At 41.7% G+C, this 18,507-nt stretch overlaps 2 protein-coding genes across 29 annotated transcripts in view; both read left to right on the forward strand.

Moving 5' to 3' along the window:
* LOC110529212 (protein enabled homolog) overlaps positions 1-3,088 on the forward strand; it is a 150,802-nt gene extending 147,714 nt beyond the window's left edge. For all 21 annotated transcript variants that reach the window (XM_090243011.1, XM_090243014.1, XM_090243017.1 and 18 more), the window contains one exon: positions 87-3,088. In XM_090243011.1, coding sequence (XP_090099137.1) covers positions 87-124 — 38 coding nt within the window. In that variant the 3' untranslated portion in view covers positions 125-3,088. The remainder of the gene's footprint in view (positions 1-86) is intronic.
* A 699-nt stretch (positions 3,089-3,787) lies between these two features.
* On the forward strand, positions 3,788-16,393 carry lbr (lamin B receptor). 8 transcript variants are annotated; one of them, XM_090243030.1, is made up of 15 exons: positions 3,788-4,110; positions 5,040-5,129; positions 7,517-7,691; positions 7,975-8,160; positions 8,468-8,545; positions 10,896-11,067; positions 11,452-11,645; positions 12,241-12,295; positions 12,525-12,719; positions 13,019-13,122; positions 13,559-13,684; positions 13,772-13,940; positions 14,071-14,151; positions 14,283-14,405; positions 14,595-16,393. In XM_090243030.1, exons 3-15 carry the CDS (start codon positions 7,527-7,529, stop codon positions 14,753-14,755), a joined length of 1,809 nt encoding a protein of 602 aa, XP_090099156.1. In that variant the 5' UTR covers positions 3,788-4,110; positions 5,040-5,129; positions 7,517-7,526; the 3' UTR covers positions 14,756-16,393. The 8 variants fall into 8 exon arrangements, with proteins under 8 accessions (XP_090099156.1, XP_021467742.3, XP_090099158.1 ...); XM_090243031.1 differs by having other exon boundaries at positions 3,871-4,110; positions 10,899-11,067; XM_021612067.3 differs by lacking the exon at positions 5,040-5,129 and having other exon boundaries at positions 3,801-4,110.
* The last annotated feature ends 2,114 nt before the right edge of the window (positions 16,394-18,507 follow it).

Raw genomic sequence — 18,507 nt, forward strand, 5'->3', positions numbered from 1 at the left:
CAAACCATTCAAGCCGCTGCTAAGATCATATCACAGCAAAGACAGCACAAAACACAATATAACTGACATGTTGTTTCTGTCCACAGCCATCAGAGAGGAGCTGGGCAAGTCGAACACTGTGTAGAAGGATCTCACCTCCCTGTAAATTACACCTATTACCGGACAACTGAGACAGGTCAACTTCAGATAGGACAATATTATAAAGCAACAAACAAGGTAAAAAAAAAGTTTAAAAAGGTGGCGCTGATGATGACAATAACTGAATTAATACAGCAGACAGAGTTTGTGGGCGGAGCAGCGTCAGGCACACAACTGGGGGCGAGGGAGTGCGGGAGGCGTGTAGCATGGAAGCACTGCTGGCGTCCATCTTGTGAAGCCTGGCCGTTGCTGCCATTTTCCCGCAGCCTCACCTGGAGGACAGGACACAGTCATGAAGAGAATTGACTGTCATTATGCAAAGATTTCTCTCTTTGTCGATAACACAAGAAAACAAGGAAAATCAACAAAAAACTAACTATATTGAACTGTATACTGTATTAACCATTGAAGTGTGAGAAGTCAGACAGTGGTCACACTAAGATTTGGAACGGTTGGTGCGCACTTGTGATTTCAAAGCAAAAAGGCACGTTTAGTGGGCGAGTGTTAAGTTTGGAGGCAGGAGGGGAGGGAAAGGGAAGTAGGACTCAGTTTCCCATAGGGCCATAGGAGGGAGCCTCTTGATGTGAATGAGGGACTGACTGGTGGACTTGGTATTGTCTACTGCTGCAGGACTCTGTAATGCTTGTCTTCCTCAAATACTATTTTAACCTGAATATGTACAAAAGAAGAAAAAATGATATCTACAAGTCTATCAATTGTCTGTTTTAATGTAAACCATGGCCATATCAAGTAGCTTAATCAAATATTTTCAAGATGGTCTTTTGGTCTGTTTGGCTTAATATCCGAATATCATGATCTTCTTTTTTTCTATCAAAATGATCGCTGTAACAAGCTACTGTACTGCATTTCTTCTCACTGTTTCGGTGTGTTGCAGGCTGATGAGACGGTCACAAAGGGTACATGCCTTTCTACAGTCAATCTGTGTAGCTCTTTACCAAACAACCTCTGTCAATTAGTGACGGTTAATACTGCTAAAATCACCATGACCAGATCTGGAGATGGAGCTATTTGAAATCTCTGTACTGTTATTATGAACTAAACCTTTTTTTTCCCTCCCTCTCATTTTCTGTCAAGTGTTTGGTGCATGTACGGTGAGACTGCCAAGAAGTTGCGTTATTGTCTGTCAGTTTATAAGCAATAAGTGTAGCATCTGGGTTGAATTTCCCCCACATGTTTTCCTTGAAATGTTCCTGTTCATTTAACTCCACTCCAGCGCCCTGTTGAGGATGTGATTCTGTACCTCCTTCTGTTCACGACTGGACATCCACCTAATAGATTCTAAAGTGTTCTGAAAGAAATGGGTAGAGAATAGATGAGATGGACAGACCCCCTCTGTTTATAGCCATAATGTACTTAATTTACTGAGGTACGCCATTTTCCATCAATTCATGGTACTCATGGTTTTTTGCAGGAAAAAAATACAAAAAATTGTCATGAAAAAGACGTAAGGGACACCCCATAAATGAGTTTGTCGGCATGACATATCCGCATCCATGCTGGTGCCATTCAGTGTTTTACTTGTGCTTAATAATTATTTGTAGCATTTTTGTTTGCCTTTGTTTCCTCTCCTTATAAGATGAAGTTCTGATAATGGCATACTTCTTTCGCCCTTTGATTGACTTTGTTCATATGGGAATGGCTACTTTTAATTGAAAATGTTTCCTTTTCAAAACAAAACATTTTTGATTTCCTAAAAATCTCGATGTACAATCAACTGAGAGAAGGTCAAACTGAGGTCAACCTGAGACTCGTGTAAAACAGAGCTGTCTTCAATGTAAAACTCTAGCTTCTATTCTATTGACCTGCTGGTAAGGGGATCGACTTTGATCAGGGTTCTGTCGTGGCAACAGCTGAGGGGGTCGTGGTGACTGAGCTATCTTCACAACACTCCCCTTGTGAGTGTTTTGCTCAAACACAAATGTATTTCATTCTCATCTCCAAATCAAAGCATTGGAAGTTTGTACAGAAGAGTGTTTACAGCATCGATTGCACTTTATAAACCCATAGAAATTCATGATACTATGATGAACCTGCTTTACAAGATGCAGCCATCGCCAATAGTGTGGCTATCACACCAAAGGTTTCAGCTACAATCTCCTCTTACACACACGTCACACTTTACTGAGTCGCCTTTTGTTTTATCATTGTTAAGAGAAAGGGAGATATCTATATATCGAGTCCTTAGGATTGGGGAGTGAAACATTCTAATTAAGGATCATTCATATCTACATGGATAATTCTGTTTGTGATCTTCATGGTTTGTGCCTTGTTCTGAATTTACATTTAATATGTCAAAGATTTAAAAAGACTAGTAATAATTCTAGGAACTGTCATAATCTCACACATGATCATTGTTTTTTTTTGCGTCCTGGAATAGTTATTTTAATGGGAGAATGAAGTTATGTTACAAAGTACAATTGAACACAAGAAGTGGTGTATTTTCCTCATGCCATTTGTATGTTACAGAGCAGTTTGTTACATAGTTTAGGTTCTTAGCGCTTGGGAAATCTGAAAATGTATATATCCTCTACAGCAGTGGAGGCTGCTGAGGGGAGGACGGCTCATGTCTGAAACAGAGCGACTGGAATGGCATCAAACCATGTGTTTGGTGTATTTGATACCATTCCATCAATTCCGCTCCAGTTATTACCACAAGCCCATCCTCCCCAATTAAGGTGCCACCAACCTCCTGTGCTCTACAGTTACATTTTTGTCCCCAAAATCAGATTTTTCCATCTACTGAGGGAACCGAAGCTGGTGGACATATTGAGAAATTCAATTGAATGTCTCTGAAAGGAATTTATCAGTTTCCTTTATTCTTTTATCATTTACATTGTACCATACCGTTCTCATGTTAATTAGAATTTTCTTACATGCTAACATTGTTTGAGCAAATTAAATAAAAAAAATTGCAATACATGATTAAAAAGTAACTTTTTTGTGGTGTTCAGTTGACATAGTTTCAGTAACTCATTCTTAACTTTTTAATCTGGATATTTCTCTCCTGCTGTGGGACAAAATGTGATCCACAGGAGCTCTGAGACTGTTCTGACGAGTCACGAAGCCATACATGGACTTGTGCTGCATCAGCAGTTTCTCTCACAGAGCTCTTCTCAGCCTTTGAATATAACTTGTTTATCTGCAACAAAGCGAATGCGTGGGAGATCATACCATTTTACATGCAGGGCATTCATCAAATATTCAAAAGCTTGAAAACAATAATTCAGCAGAAACACTGAAATTGAGCTTAGGTGAAAATCTTGGACTTGTCTCATGGTGATTATAAGCCTTGTGTTTTACTCTATCTGTGTTGAATACTTTACAGATGTTTGGTATAAAGAGGTCATAAGACTGTACTTGCTTTAGAACTGTCCCCTCACAAGTCAAGTCACTGCCTCAGCCACTTGTTCCTTAAGTAGGTCTAGGGAATTCCCTGCAGGCCTATTCTTAGTAGCAGACCAATCACATTGTGTTACATTACCCCCTATTTCACACCCCATTAGCAGTGAATGTATCGGCGCCTCGGGTTTTGTGCTCTTCTACAGACACAGGTTAGCTGAGGCGAACAGGAAGAGGCAGGACTAACTGAAAATGAGGCAGAGAAATCTCTCGACTGTTGCCCAAGCTATTTTTAACCCCCCCACACAGTTGCTGTCTGAACCCAAGCCTATGTCCATTGCAAAATGAGGCCAATCATCTGCTTCTGGTCTTGCAGCTTCTTTTTACAGGGGTGACAAGATCTCACAGTGGGAGTCATCTACTGTGTGCAGTTGTTTGCAACATAATGAACAGTAGAAAGATGTTTCCTGGAGGAGGGTCTGAGAAGAATGCCAGTCCATTTGCAGTTCATCTGTACCGGAGTAGAGAGAAGGCTCTGCAGGGACGGAAACTGCTGTAAGACAGGAAGATCGACTAAGCGGGTGTTTGGCTTCATGACCTCAGAGAGAGCAGGTGGAGAAAACGCTGTAATTGGACTGTAGAGTTTGTTTGAATTTTCAAAATATGTTTTGGTTTCCTTCCGTAGTCATGAAATGACTGTGTGTGAACTTTGAATTGTGACATCTGTTTTGACTTTACATGCACAGTTATAACTGACTGCTGAGAGAAGATATGTTTCATGATAATCATCTTTCATAATCCTATGTTTTGATTATTTCTTCGCAATTTCTCAGACTCCTTGAATGTAGTTTTGTAATATATCTCTAAGCCTATAAAGCAACATCCTACATTGTGCAATTCAATGTGAGGTCAGTTAGCCCAATGTGTTGAAGATAAATCAGAGCTTCATAGAGGGGATGGCATAGCACCATGTTACAGCTGGTTTGTAATGTTGAAAGCAACTCCTGCAACAAGATGTTGTGAACATCAAATATATACCTGACATTTGGTAGATAGTGTCACTGGTTCTGCACTGTTTTCAGCTTCAGTCAGATTAATTCACAATTAGATTCAATATCTAATGACGTCTAGAATGCATGAGCACTTTAGAAAGTGGAAAAATGTGTTGAACTGTGCTGTCTAACCGTTTTTTCCATTAGTGTAATTAACGGGCAGTAATAAGTTAATACATGATGCGCATTTATTTACAGATTTCTGGATTTCAATTGTTGATAGTTTCGTTTTAAGTTTAATACAATTTTAAATAACCTTTTATGACCAACTAATCAGTTTACTTTGTTTATTAACAAATTGTTGTAAATGCTCTACAATTTACTACATAAATCAAGAAAGGGTTTGTATGATATAGCATTTTCAATGCATCAATAATGCTGATGTAATTAATAATCCGTTTAAACATTAACTTCCATTTTTACTAAAACAAAGATTATCTTCCATACAATTACAAAAAATATTTCCTCCATTTTGTCTGACGCTTGTAGAAATCTTATGGCACATGACACCAAGTACACCGAGTTGGAATCACTGAAGCAACTGGCAAGGCCAGAAATCTGACACCGTCAACAAAAGTGGTAAGGACAAACCGGTTACAACCAATCCGCACTCTGTTAAAATCCTCTATCGACCAATCAGAACATTTTATAATTTTAAAAGAAAAGCATTGTAGCCAATCAGCGAGCTTCGCGCCATCATAGACTGGTGGGCATCGCGGATAGAGGGAGGGAGAACGCGCTCTACATTCAGCTACGGATTTTTACAAATATAGCTAGCTATATTTTTGTTCCACGTTTTTAGCAGGATACATATCTTATTTTCCTAATTGGATTCGTACGTGTTATCTAAAGGTAATAGCGTTTATGCATATTTACCATTTATTGTGCATAAATGTGGTAACGTTTTAAATGTCTTTGTTGAGAACTTGGCCGCTAGCTAACGGGTTTTCTTGAGTGTGTTTGGGGGTTGCGTGGGGTCAGCTAGCTAAAGTTAGCTACAGTAACCACTACAGCTGAGCATATTTAGTTATCTAGCGAACAACTTTTTATTAGTGGCTAACTCTTAGTTTTGCCTCTACTCATTCAACTATTTTACACTTATTTATGCGTCGGTGCAGTGTTTACAGTTGCAAAAACAAAAAACTTTCCCTGGAACATAGGTATCTATGTTAGTTGACCTATTCCAATGACCGACCGTTGACGACATCAGTGATGTACTTGGTCGCCGAGTTTAGCTCGCCTGCTACTAGCTAGCTAGTTAGGTCAACAATTACTAACAAAGGTTTGAATTCATGACGTTTTCCCTCCACCCCGCTGTCACTTGGAGCTATGGTCATTAAAGGAGCAGATACATTCGAACAATCTTTTCCACGAATCTAAGGTTACCTTTTGCACATTGAATCATATTTTGGGTTGCCCATTTTGATAGTTGACGTTGGCTTACCGCCAAAGTTAGCTTCACTACACGGTTCTGATTGCTCTTCCAATTCAATCTAATGACTAGCTAAGGTGGCTAGCTAGCCTACCTTTTTTTGTAGATAACGTTAGTTTTTTGTTGCTCGCTTTGTTTTTCTGACCAACTAAGTTAGCTAGCTATAGATGGCTAAATATATTTCCGACCAAACATCCACAGATGTCTACATTTTTTTCCAGATATTAAAATATATATATATTTATAAAGTAACTTTAAACGTCTAATTCTATGGGAATATGTTCCACAGACTTGCGCGTAACATCCATCATTCAGTCACATCAAGGAAACTAGCTAGCTGGTTAATGAACTAGCAGGGGCTGGGTGAATTTACTTTCTATAAAACCAATTACAAACTCCCATTTAGAGTATTTTGATCTATTCATTGAAACTATTTAACTTTTGCGTGTTGTATTTAAAAGGCTGTGTGCCCGAGGTATGACACACAAGGTATGGGCTAACTTTCAAAGCTCCACCCACATCATACCGCGCATACTTTCATCATTCCTGGAGTAGGGAACACTGTCCGCGTCGTTTAGCTATACCTTTAACCATATGGAATTCAGCAGGGACGCCAGGACACCATCACAGAGGCGATTGGTGTGTCAGTGTTGGTATTCATTAATGGAGATGTTATGGAATGTGCTTTACTACATTAGTGGGCTGGCTCACTGCTTCTATTTATAATCTGTGTGGGCCATTAGGAAAAGGATACTTTTTAACGTATTTATTATTTTTCTAAAACATTTCAGCAGCTGTGGTGTCCCGTTTTGACTTATACTAGATGACAAATATGACCCAGGCCAGTGCTGAGTAGTTGAGCTGTGGAATTCCAGTGAGCTTGGGTAGTAGTTGGGAATATATGTCAGGCATTTCACCTCTGTTTCCCTCTATTTAAATAATATCTGCTTTGATGAGGATCTAGGTTTTCAAAGTGTGTGTGTAATGTGTATTGACAGTTTGATAGAAGCACAACTTCCGATGTCTGTCAAACTTCTAAAATGCATTTTTTGATGTTACCTGACCGTTACTCAAATCCAGTGTACAAAGGCTATTGAAAGAGTGACAAAGGGGTTAAACCTAGTTGGGATGTGCACGTCAGCACTTCTGTGAGCTCCGCAGCCCCTTCCATACCGCTGACCTCACTGCTCCATTGTGTCGAGCGTTACACGCGTCTGTCACCCTTTACATTTTCTTAATGCACACTGTAAATGTCTCATCTAGCCTAATCCTGGGGAAAGAGCGTTTGTCCCCCATCGTAGATGGGTTTTGGTATGCACACCTGATTCATTTGAAAAAGTTTATCTACCGTGATAGGCCTACTTATAATTTGCCACCTTTGTTGAATTTGTCGGGGTAAAGTGAAAGAGAACAGAAGCAGCATGTCTTAACACTGAAATAATATTTTCGGTCTTAGTTCAAAGGTTCAGAATCCTCTTGTATTTCCCGTTTTTTTTGTGTTTTTTTTTACTTGTTCTCTCTCGCTCTCTGTCAGGTAAACGAGGATGCCGAGTATCAAGTTTCAGAGTGGGGACACAGTAATGGGCCGCTGGCCCGGCAGCAGCCTGTTCTACGAGGTCAAGGTACTGAGCTACGATGCCAAGAATCAGCTCTACACTGTTATCTACAAGGACGGCACCGAATTGGAGCTCAGAGAGGCTGACATGAAGGTAGTAGCACAATCTATCTCCATGGCAACCATGTCACTGAAGACGTGACCCAGATGAATATGAATGAATATAAATGTCACATAATGTGACTTCTCTTTTGGATGGTGTTTTGAGAATGTTAAGATATTTTGAGCTTATATTATTATTATATAGTACATAATCAAATGTTATGAGCCTTTTATAATAAGTTGATTGCTCCATTGTCTTTTACAATTCACTTATGTAATAGCTATGTAATAACAAGTTGTAACCTTGCTAAATGCTGTAACTTATGTTATTCCAGAATCCCACTGGGTTCAAACCAAGCCGTCGCTCTCGTTCTCGTTCACGCTCCCCGTCGCGGCGGCGCAGTCGCTCCCGTAGCCCAGCCAGGACCACCAGGCGCTCCTCGTCACGCACTGTCAGCGGCACCTTCATCGCGGAGACCCACAACTCACGCAAGGAGCCCAAACTGAAAGAAGTGCTGGAGGTCAGACTCGTTCCTCACTCACTGCAGGGATTTAGAATGGCTTTTTGTTTAGAAATATTGCTCTACTGATGTTTGTTTGCTGCCTGAGTTTGTGTATTCAGGATGTACTGTAAAGAGATGGCGATATTTAATAGATCAAGCATTAGCAAACAATGGTGTAATTAACCCTCTTTTTTTTGTGTGTAGTGTGAAATAACCACTTAGTGTTAATTCAGTGGAGTCATTAGACATGCGATGTTGGTCATCACATTCCCTTTTCTGCATGTTGATGTTTTTGCTTCCTTCACTCCGTTTTAATTTACCACAGGCAAAGCCAATTGAGAACAATATCAACAATAAGCATGAAATGACAGAGGAGAATGATACTGCTAACAAAGTCAACGAGGTGAGACTTCAGGAATATTTTTTTCACTCTCACCAGAACGACAGATTTGTACCATGTCAGCTCGGGGATTTGAACTTGCAACCTTTCCGTTACTAGTCCAACGCTCTAACCACTAGGCTACCCTGCCGCCCCAACATGCTGTTGGAACATGTGCTGCCTGTTTTCTCTGCTCTCCTTAGAGGCTGTCATTGCACGTTATGAGGACTAGTTTATGTTAAACAAATACCAAGACTTTGGCTATCAGTATGCCCGTGGCCATGTAACACTGCCAACTTAGTAGTAAAACCAAACAATGGTTTATGGTATTTCCTGCTATAACAAGATAAGTGTTCACTTTTCCCTTTAATAGCAGATGCACATCTAAAGCTAATTTGTTTGGCAAGTAGAATGGATGGGCATGACAGGAACGCTCAGTGTCTGCCTGTCACTGAATTCACTGGCTTTGCATCATAGACTTGGGCCTGTATAGTGAGACATTGCACCTTTTATTAAAGTCGTACTGTTTATTTTGCTGTCGTATTTTCCCCATATTTGTCTGACCTGTGTAACTGCAAGGCCTGTAGGCTACATCAAATTCACGAGCTCCATTGCCCCTTACTTTAGACTCAGGCATTCATGCTGTGCCTGTCCCCTGCCCTCTTAAGCGGCTATCAACCAAAACATGGACGTGTATACGCAGCAGTGTTGTAGAATATTTCACCGCTGGCTTTCGTACTTTCTAAATTCTGAGCACGGCTCAAGAAATTTCTCCAACCGTCAACACATTCAAATGAATAAAGGAGGCGTAGGCTATGTTGGTTGTTTAATATTGGGGAGGTGCGTGTTCGGGCTATGTGTCACAACGAGACGCCAGTCTTTGGTGTCTGTAGACTCTGAATTACACTGTACCCCCCCATCTCACCAGCTGTGTGAGACCAAACTAGAGGTCGACCGATTATGATTTTTCAGTACCGATTATTGGAGGGCCAAAAAAGCCGATACCGATTAATCGGATGTTTTTTTTAATAATATATTTTTTTTTGTTGATTTATTTGTAATAATGACAATTACAACAATACTGAATGAACACTTATTTTAACTTAATATAATACACCAATAAAATCAATTTAGTCTCAAAAAAATAAATGAACATGTTCAATTTGGTTTAAATAATTCAAAAACAAAGTGTTGGAGAAGATTTGCCATGTAAGAAAGCTAATGTTTAACTTCCTTGCTCAGAACATGAGAACATATGAAAGCTGGTGGTTCATTTTAACATGAGTCTTCAATATTCCCAGGTAAGAAGTTTTAGGTTGTAGTTATTATAGGACTATTTCTCTCTATTCCATTTCTATTTCATTAACCTTTGACTATTGGATGTTCTTATAGGCACTTTAGTATTGCCAGTGTAACAGTTTTGCTTCCGTCCCTCTCCTCCCTGGGCTCGAACAAGGAACACAACGACAACAGCCACCCTCGAAGCAACGTTACCCATGCAGAGCAAGTGGTGTTTGAAACTCTATTTGGCGCGCTAACTAGCTAGCCTTTTCACTTCGGTTACACGAGCCTCATCTCGGGAGTTGATAGGCTTGAAGTCATAAACAGCGCAAGGCTTGACGCACAACGAAGAGCTGCTGGCAAAATGCATGAATGTGCTGTTTGAATGAATGTTTATGCGCCTTGTATGTTCATTCAGATTATATGCAACGCAGGACACGCTAGATAATATCTAGTAATATCATCAACCATGTGTAGTTAACTAGTGATTACGATTGATTTTTTTTAATAAGATACGTTTAATGCTAGCTAGCAACTTACGCAAATACAGTAAGCCAGGGTAACAGGCAATCTCCTTGTGGAGTGCACAAGGACTAGTTAACTGTAAGGTTGCAAGATTGGCTCCCCTGAGCTGACAAGGTGAAAATCTGTCATTAATTTTTTTTTTTTTAAAGGAACAGTGGGTTAACTGCCTGTTCAGGGGCAGAACGACAGGTTTGTACCTTGTCGGCTCGGGGGGTTCGAACTTGCAACGCTCTAACCACTAGGCTGCCCCTGAACGAGGCAGTTAACCCACCGTTCCTAGGCCATCATTGAAAATAAGAATGTGTTCTTAACTGACTTGCCTAGTTAAATAAAGATTAAATAAATGTGTATTAAAAAAAGAGAAAAAAATCGGTGTCCAAAAATTCCGGTTTGTTATGAACACTTGATATTGGCACTAATCCATTCCGATTAATCGGTCAACCTCTAGACCAAACGTTGTCTATTCTACGATAACCTCCCCCATAAGCGCAAGTCACAGTTGGTTAGACATGTTCGTGTCTGTGTAAATAAATACCAGTCAGCCTGTCCCTTGTGTGTCTACTTCCAGAAGCCTGCAGAGGTGGAGCCAGAGAAGAAAGTAGTAGAGAGCCGCTACAACTTGAGACGCAGGAAGGATGACGGTGATGCCAAGCCAGCCGAGCATACGGAGGAGGTTGAGCAGAAGCCTGCAGTAGCCACAGCCCCCATCACCACTGAGCTGGAGTTTGGAGGGAGGCTAGGTGAGAAACAGAAATGTGGTTGCTGTGCCTATCCCATCTTGTCATGTTCTGGATAAAGTGAGGGGGAAAAACAATGGTGCTAGTCTACACAATGTTTTGCCAATCAAATTGCAATAGGGTGCTTGTCTGCACTAGCCTGGGTACCTTCTGTTTAGATAACATTCCACTCCTTGCGCTCCGTGTCGTATGTCAAAGATGTTTAGCGTAGCAAGGAGTGGAATGATAGCTAAACAAACTGGTACCCAGACCAAGTCTGTAAATCCTTTGACAATGTATTTCTTGAGGGGCCGGTAACAGGGTAAACCTAAGTCAGACAGTTGGAGAAGGACCAGGCTGACTTCCCTTGGCTCCAGTCACTCAGTGCCTTTCCCACTGTATTTGCAGGAGTGTTCTGCATGACTCTGCTCCTGCCTGCGACGGTGTTGGGCCTGATGGTGGTTTGCAGTCAGGAGGATGCTAGCCTGATGAGTGCCCCCCCCCTGCCTGCCCTTGACTCCCTGTGGGACCTACAGGTGTTTGGCATGGTGGTCCTCTGGTTGCTCTTCCAGGCCCTGCTCTACATGCTGCCTGTTGGAAAGGTACCATGATCGCCCACCTCACTGCTTTGTTGGCACACATGTAGAATCAGAATCACCTAATTCTGTTCTAGTCATTGTGGAGAGAAAAAAAGAACTGAACCGTAGATGACTGCATTCTTAGAATTTCTACTCCCACCCCTCTGAAGACTGTACACACACTGGCAAATACACACTAACCACCCCTGAGAGTGCAGGCAGTACACATGACTCCCATCTGTAACCTGAACAGAGCACATGACCGGCGCTCACTTCTGCTCATTACCCGGAGCAGAGGAGAAAAATTAGGTTAGTCAGCGGGAGTAGGCTACGATCCACACTGGAACTCTACAGGAGAGAATGGGGCATTTTGTTCTTATTTTCATAATCTCCTGATCTTCCTTCTGAAAACTGTTGAAGCACACGTGTCTTTTTCAGAATGTATGAAACTTTCACCTTTTGGCTCCCAGGAAATCACATGTTCTCTAGGTCTGGGAGACATTAGTAAAAGGGATGTTGTACAAAAAGTCACCTGTCCTATCTACATTTACCCTCTCAGATAATGTATTTCCTGTAAGGTTGAATGAATGTCCAACCTGTGTGCTTTTGTCGTCCCCAGGTTGTGGAAGGAATGCCCCTGAAGAATGGAGGGAGGCTGAAATACAGAATGAACAGTGAGGCATTCTTTTGGTCTTTTTGTCTCTTTTTTTTTTTTTTTCATTTCAAAGGAATGAAATGAGATGAACTAGTCTGTTACCCCCAGCACTTTTGATAGCTGTAGTAAAGCACTATGCCAATGTATTTCATTAACATGTAAGTCGTAAAAGGAAACTAGGAAATACCTTTTGGTTGAGGTACTTCCTGTGTATTAACCCTGTATGTCTCCCCCTCATCCACCACCAGCCCTCTATGCCTTTGTGCTGACGGTGGCTGCCCTGGGGGCTGCAGTGCACCACAAGATAGACCTCAGCTACATCCACAGCCACTTCCTCCAGCTGGCTGTGTCTTCCCTGCTCTGCTCTGTCCTACTTAGTGTCTACCTGTATGTCCGCTCTCGCTGGGCAACCCAGGACCTGCTGGCCCCTGGAGGAAACTCTGGTGAGTGGGTGGGTGGTTGTGTGTAGTTGTCACTGGTAAATATACTTCTACAATCTGGGTGTGATATGATTCCATGAAATGGCTCTATTATGACATGGACCAGCATAAGGTTAAGAGCAATAGAATAGAATTAGGTAAAGTATCCACCATCTTTTTCATCAAATGTTCAATTGATTCTGATTTAAGAATAGATTCCAATCCTCGAGGTGAAAGCTGTATTTCTGTACTACCCATTTGAATGATGTTGCCTCACAAATGGTCAACATAATATGATTAATTTGTTCTTCTCACCTCCCCAGGGAGTGTTATTTATGACTTCTTCATGGGAAGTGAACTTAACCCCCGGATCAAAGGCTTTGATCTCAAATACTTCTGTGAGCTGCGCCCAGGATTGATTGGTTGGGTAAGTTTCACTGCAGTGTACTGAAATATTTCCATTAAAGTACTTTTCAGCTGTATGTTAGAGACATTTAGTGTAGATTAAGCTGTTTATTTCCCCAAACAACTGCGAAAACAAAATAAACTCTGTTCAGTTTCCCATTGTGTTCATTACTCCCTCTAGTGGTAAAATGTAAACTGCTTTGAGTAAATCCTAAAATGATACTACTGTACATTTTGGAGCCAGTTTGTTTGTTTAACTGTCTGTTCAGGGAGAGTGTTTATTCAGAGCTGTGATCTTAATTCCATTACTTTACTTTTAGATTTGTGAATTGTTAGACAATACTGCACTGTTGGAGCTCGGAACACAAGCATTTCTTTACGCCTGCAGTAACATCTGCTAAATATGTGTATGTGACCAATACAATTTGATTAGATTTTGACATCTCTGTTCTGTCCAGCTGGTGATTAACGCTGCCATGGCTCTGGCTGAGATGCAACTCCACCACCTGGACTACCCCTCACCAGCCATGATCCTGGTCAACTGCTTCCACCTGCTCTATGTGCTTGATGCCTTCTGGCATGAGGTACAAAACCTGATTTTTCTTTCTGCCCGATTTGGTATTTAGTCCATTTATTTGGTTGTAATCTAATGGTGGATTGTTGCTCCCCAGGAGGGCGTCCTGAGCTATATGGATATTACCCATGATGGGTTTGGCTTCATGCTGGCATTTGGAGACTTAATGTGGGTCCCCTTCACCTTCAGTCTCCAGGCCTACTACCTGGTTCACCACCCCAATCACCTCTCTCTGCCCTGGATCGTAGGCATCGTCACTCTCAATGGTTAGTCGGTAGTACTGACTCCGTACTCAGACCTTTAGTATTGGCTTAGGTTCATATTAGTTCTACATGTCATCTGTGATATTATTTTTGTTGTATGACCAACAGTGACATTTTCTTTGTCATTTGTTAGTCATTGGATTTAGCATCTTCCGTAAAGCAAACTCACAGAAAAACGCCTTCAGAAGAAATCCATCAGACCCCACATTATCCCGTAAGTCCTCAGTCCCAGTGCATCTTATTCATGTATAAACATTATCCATTTTGCAGGCTCTCTGCCTTGATAAAGGGATGGAGTTAGTCCCCATCATGTTGTTGGACTCACTGTATCTCTCTGTTTTCCAGATCTGAAAACTATCCCTACTGCCACTGGGAAGAGTCTCCTGGTATCTGGTCTGTGGGGGCTAGTCCGTCACCCCAACTACCTGGGTGACCTCATCATGGCTCTGGCATGGTCCCTACCCTGTGGTGAGTGATGTCTAATCAGCTAGTTAGTTACCAGGTATTTGTTTTTTGTATGTATTTTTTTCTGAGTTGTACTGACGAGGCATCAGAAACAGCCGAGTAAAGCTAGATGTGTTTTGATGGGTGTATAGTGTGAAGATGAGACGCTGTAGTGTATGTTGACCTTTTGTGTTGTCTGTGGTCGTCCTGTAGGGTTCACCCACATCCTGCCATACTTCTATGTGATCTACCTATCCATCCTACTGGTTCACCGGGAGGCCCGAGACGAGGCCCAGTGCAGGAGGAAGTACGGTTCGGCGTGGGATGACTACTGCCGAGAAGTCCGCTACCGCATCATCCCCAGAGTCTACTGAGGCCTATGCCCTGCCCCCACACCACACCCTTCAATTCTGCATGCTTACGACTCATCACACGGCTGCATGAGTTCACTGAGAAAAAACAAGTTGTTTGAGGACATTTTAATTTTGGAAAGGGGGACACTTGATTCTTGGAAGTACCACAAGAGCAGCTTTCTTTTGAAGTTACATGGTTTTAGGAAGGTAAACACTCATTGGCCGGCTGAATTTGGTTTATGCCTTTGTTTAGAGATACATTTGAAAAAATAAGCCTCATAATCTAGTGAAGTAATGTGTATATATTTTTGTACATATAAAATTTTTTAACTGAAAGATACCTAACAACATTGCATATTTGGTCTGTGTTAAACTGTTCTTTGCTCCCATATTCGAAGTATACAATATTTTCTTGGCTTTTATTTTGAAGTATTTTGTAATGATATCTTTGGTATACATTACTTGTGTATATTGTGAATGATGGGATTTAAATGCTCTTTTTTTCCACTGTACAGTTGACATAGGATTAACGTTCTCCCTCGGGATCACGACGTTGTCACAAAATTGCATTTAGGTTTTAATTTATATATTTTTTTATATAGAGATATGTAGCCTAGTGTTAACTGAGTGTTAAAAAAAAAAGTGGTTTTAAATGCATTATGCGAGATTGCGTTTTATAACCAAAGTCTATTATTTGTCTTTGCTACCTCAGGTTCTGTCAAATACCCCCCCAGTCCTCTGGATGGTGGTGTTGCTTAGTGCTCCTGTGATAGTCACTGTTTTAGAGGGAAGACTACCCATCTATTATCAATTCTACATACACACAATCTTATTTAAAACCATTAAAATTTGCAAGGGTGCTTAGACAGTATCCATTCAAGCACCACAAACCTTAAGTTATTGAAGACCGTACTTTTAAAAAAAGGTGTCAATAATGACATTATTTTTTTTTTATATTCCTTTTTATTATTTTTATTTGAGGATTTTCACCAAGTTTATACTGTGACATTCTGCACAATGCTGTGTAGTGTGGTGGCCATCTGGCAACATTGGTATTTTATCCTGTGCATTCTCAAACCCAAACAAGTATTTTTGGACCCAGCTGTAGATGAACAGCATCGCAGCAATATGTCAACTAGAATATGTGGCATTTTATGTGACTGAATGCATTGTACATATTCTAAATTTGTTTTTTAAGTCAAAAAAAATATTCATGTTAATGGTAGTAATCATCGATATTATGTTCCACAAGTAGATATTTAAAGTTACATTTGATTTTAACTTTTGTTTTTAAGTTAATTGCCTGAATTACCATTGTAGCCATTTTTGTTTACAGCTAGATCTGCCGTTATTACTGACTCAGTCATCTGAGAAGATTACTTGTGATTTGAGTCATTTATCATGAACTATTTCTCATTGAGCCACGTTCTGTACCCAACCCCTGTGTTTGTGGCGGATGGGACTGGTAATAATATCCTGTTTTGGTCAGCAGGTAGTTTGTCAAAGCTAAAAGTTGGAAGTAACTAAGAATTTGGAAGAAGACCCAAGGTTTTTGAATCATTCAATTCTGGTGGAGACAGATCAAACCTGTGACAGTGGCTGGAAAGCTTGCATTGTACAAACATTTTGGCAAAAAAATAAAGATTTCCACTTACATTACCCCATGTTATTCAGAGGTGTCAAACAATTCAACAGATAATGCACTGTGTGAATAGTCAAAGTGAAACCGAACAATCGGAGGTAACTGGGAAAGTAAGCATTTCAACACAACTGAGATAGAGGTGATGGGCTGTCCTCTAAGTCAGGAATGGGGCTAACTGCCTGCTGAGGTGTAGATCTGGACAGGACCAGAGACTATCCCCATGGCCCCTGCTGCAGACCCTCTGGGAATCAATTAGAGCTGTCTAAATCTTGTGATCCATCACACTGACTGGTGTGAAGAGCAGTAAATCCCCAAATTGATCTAGAGGGACAGTTTAGTGTTTGTTTTTCTCTCAGCACGACACCACAGTGATGTAAGTCATCTCTGCAGGTGTTTGGTAGCCTGGTCCAAGGTCTGATTGTGCTCTTGCCAGCTCCATTCTTCATTGTTAAACCAAACATTGTTTGGCATGACCAGGAGTGACGAGTTTCAACCTAGTCTCTGAGCATTTGGTATTATTCCGTACTTAAATCTGAGACACTCCATTTAGAATGATATGGTATGGTTACATAAGGCAAAAATGAAAGGAGGTTGGTCGGGCATGTAACACGAACGTCTAGCAACCCAAAGGTTGCAAGTTCGAATCTTATCACAGACAGCTTTAGCTAATAAGCAACTTTTCAACTACACTATAAATACACTGCTCAAAAACATAAGGGGAACACTAAAATAACACATCCTAGATCTGAATGAATGAAATATTATTAAATACTTTTTTCTTTACATAGTTGAATGTGCTGACAACAAAATCACACAAAAATGATCAATGGAAATCAAATTTATCAACCCATGGAGGTCTGGATTTGGAGTCACACAAAATTAAAGTGGAAAACCACACTACAGGCTGATCCAACTGATGTAATGTCCTTAAAACAAGTCAAAATGAGGCTCAGTAGTGTGTGGCCTCCACGTGCCTGTATGACCTCCCTACAACACCTGGGCATGCTCCTGATGAGGTGGCGCATGGTCTCCTGAGGGATCTCCCAGACCTGGACTAAAGCATCCGCCAACTCCTGGACAGACTGTGGTGCAACGTGACGTTGGTGGATGGAGCGAGACATTATGTCCCAGATGTGCTCAATTGGATTCAGGTCTGGGGAACGGGCGGGCCAGTCCATAGCATCAATGCCTTCCTCTTGCAGGAATTGCTGACACACTCCAGCCACATGAGGTCTAGCATTGTCTTGCGTTAGGAGGAACCCAGGGCCAACCGCACCAGCATATGGTCTCACAAGGGGTCTGAGGATCTCATCTCGGTACGTAATGGCAGTCAGGCTACCTCTGGCGAGCACATGGAGGGCTGTGCGGCCCCCCAAAGAAATGCCACCCCACACCATGACTGACCCACCACCAAACTGGACATGCTGGAGGATGTTGCAGGCAGCAGAACGTTCTCCACGGCGTCTCCAGACTGTCACGTCTGTCACGTGCTCAATGTGAACCTGCTTTCATCTGTGAAGAGCACAGGGCGCCAGTGGCGAATTTGCCAATCTTGGTGTTCTCTGGCAAATGAAAAACGTCCTGCACGGTGTTGGGCTGTAAGCACAAACCCCACCTGTGGACGTCAGGCCATCATACCACCCTCATGGAGTCTGTTTCTGACCGTTTGAGCAGACACATGCACATTTGTGGCCTGCTGGAGGTCATTTTGCAGGGCTCTGGCAGTGCTCCTCCTGCTCCTCCTTGCACAAAGGCAGAGGTAGCGGTCCTGCTGCTGGGTTTTGCCCTCCTATGGCCTCCTCCACATCTCCTGATGTATTGGCCTGTCTCCTGGTAGCGCCTCCATGCTCTGGACACTACGCTGACAGACACAGCAAACCTTCTTGCCACAGCTCGCATTGATGTGCCATCCTGGATGAGCTGCACTACCTGAGCCACTTGTGTGGGTTGTAGACTCCGTCTCATGCTACCACTAGAGTGAACGCACCGCCAGCATTCAAAAGTGACCAAAACATCAGCCAGGAAGCATAGGAACTAAGAAGTGGTCTGTGGTCCCCATCTGCAGAACCACTCCTTTATTGGGGGTGTCTTGCTAATTGCCTATCATTTCCACCTGTTGTCTATTCCATTT

The sequence above is a fragment of the Oncorhynchus mykiss genome, chromosome 8 (genome assembly GCF_057628025.1).
Source record: "Oncorhynchus mykiss isolate SJ-2025 chromosome 8, ASM5762802v1, whole genome shotgun sequence".
Classification (NCBI taxonomy): domain Eukaryota; kingdom Metazoa; phylum Chordata; class Actinopteri; order Salmoniformes; family Salmonidae; genus Oncorhynchus; species Oncorhynchus mykiss.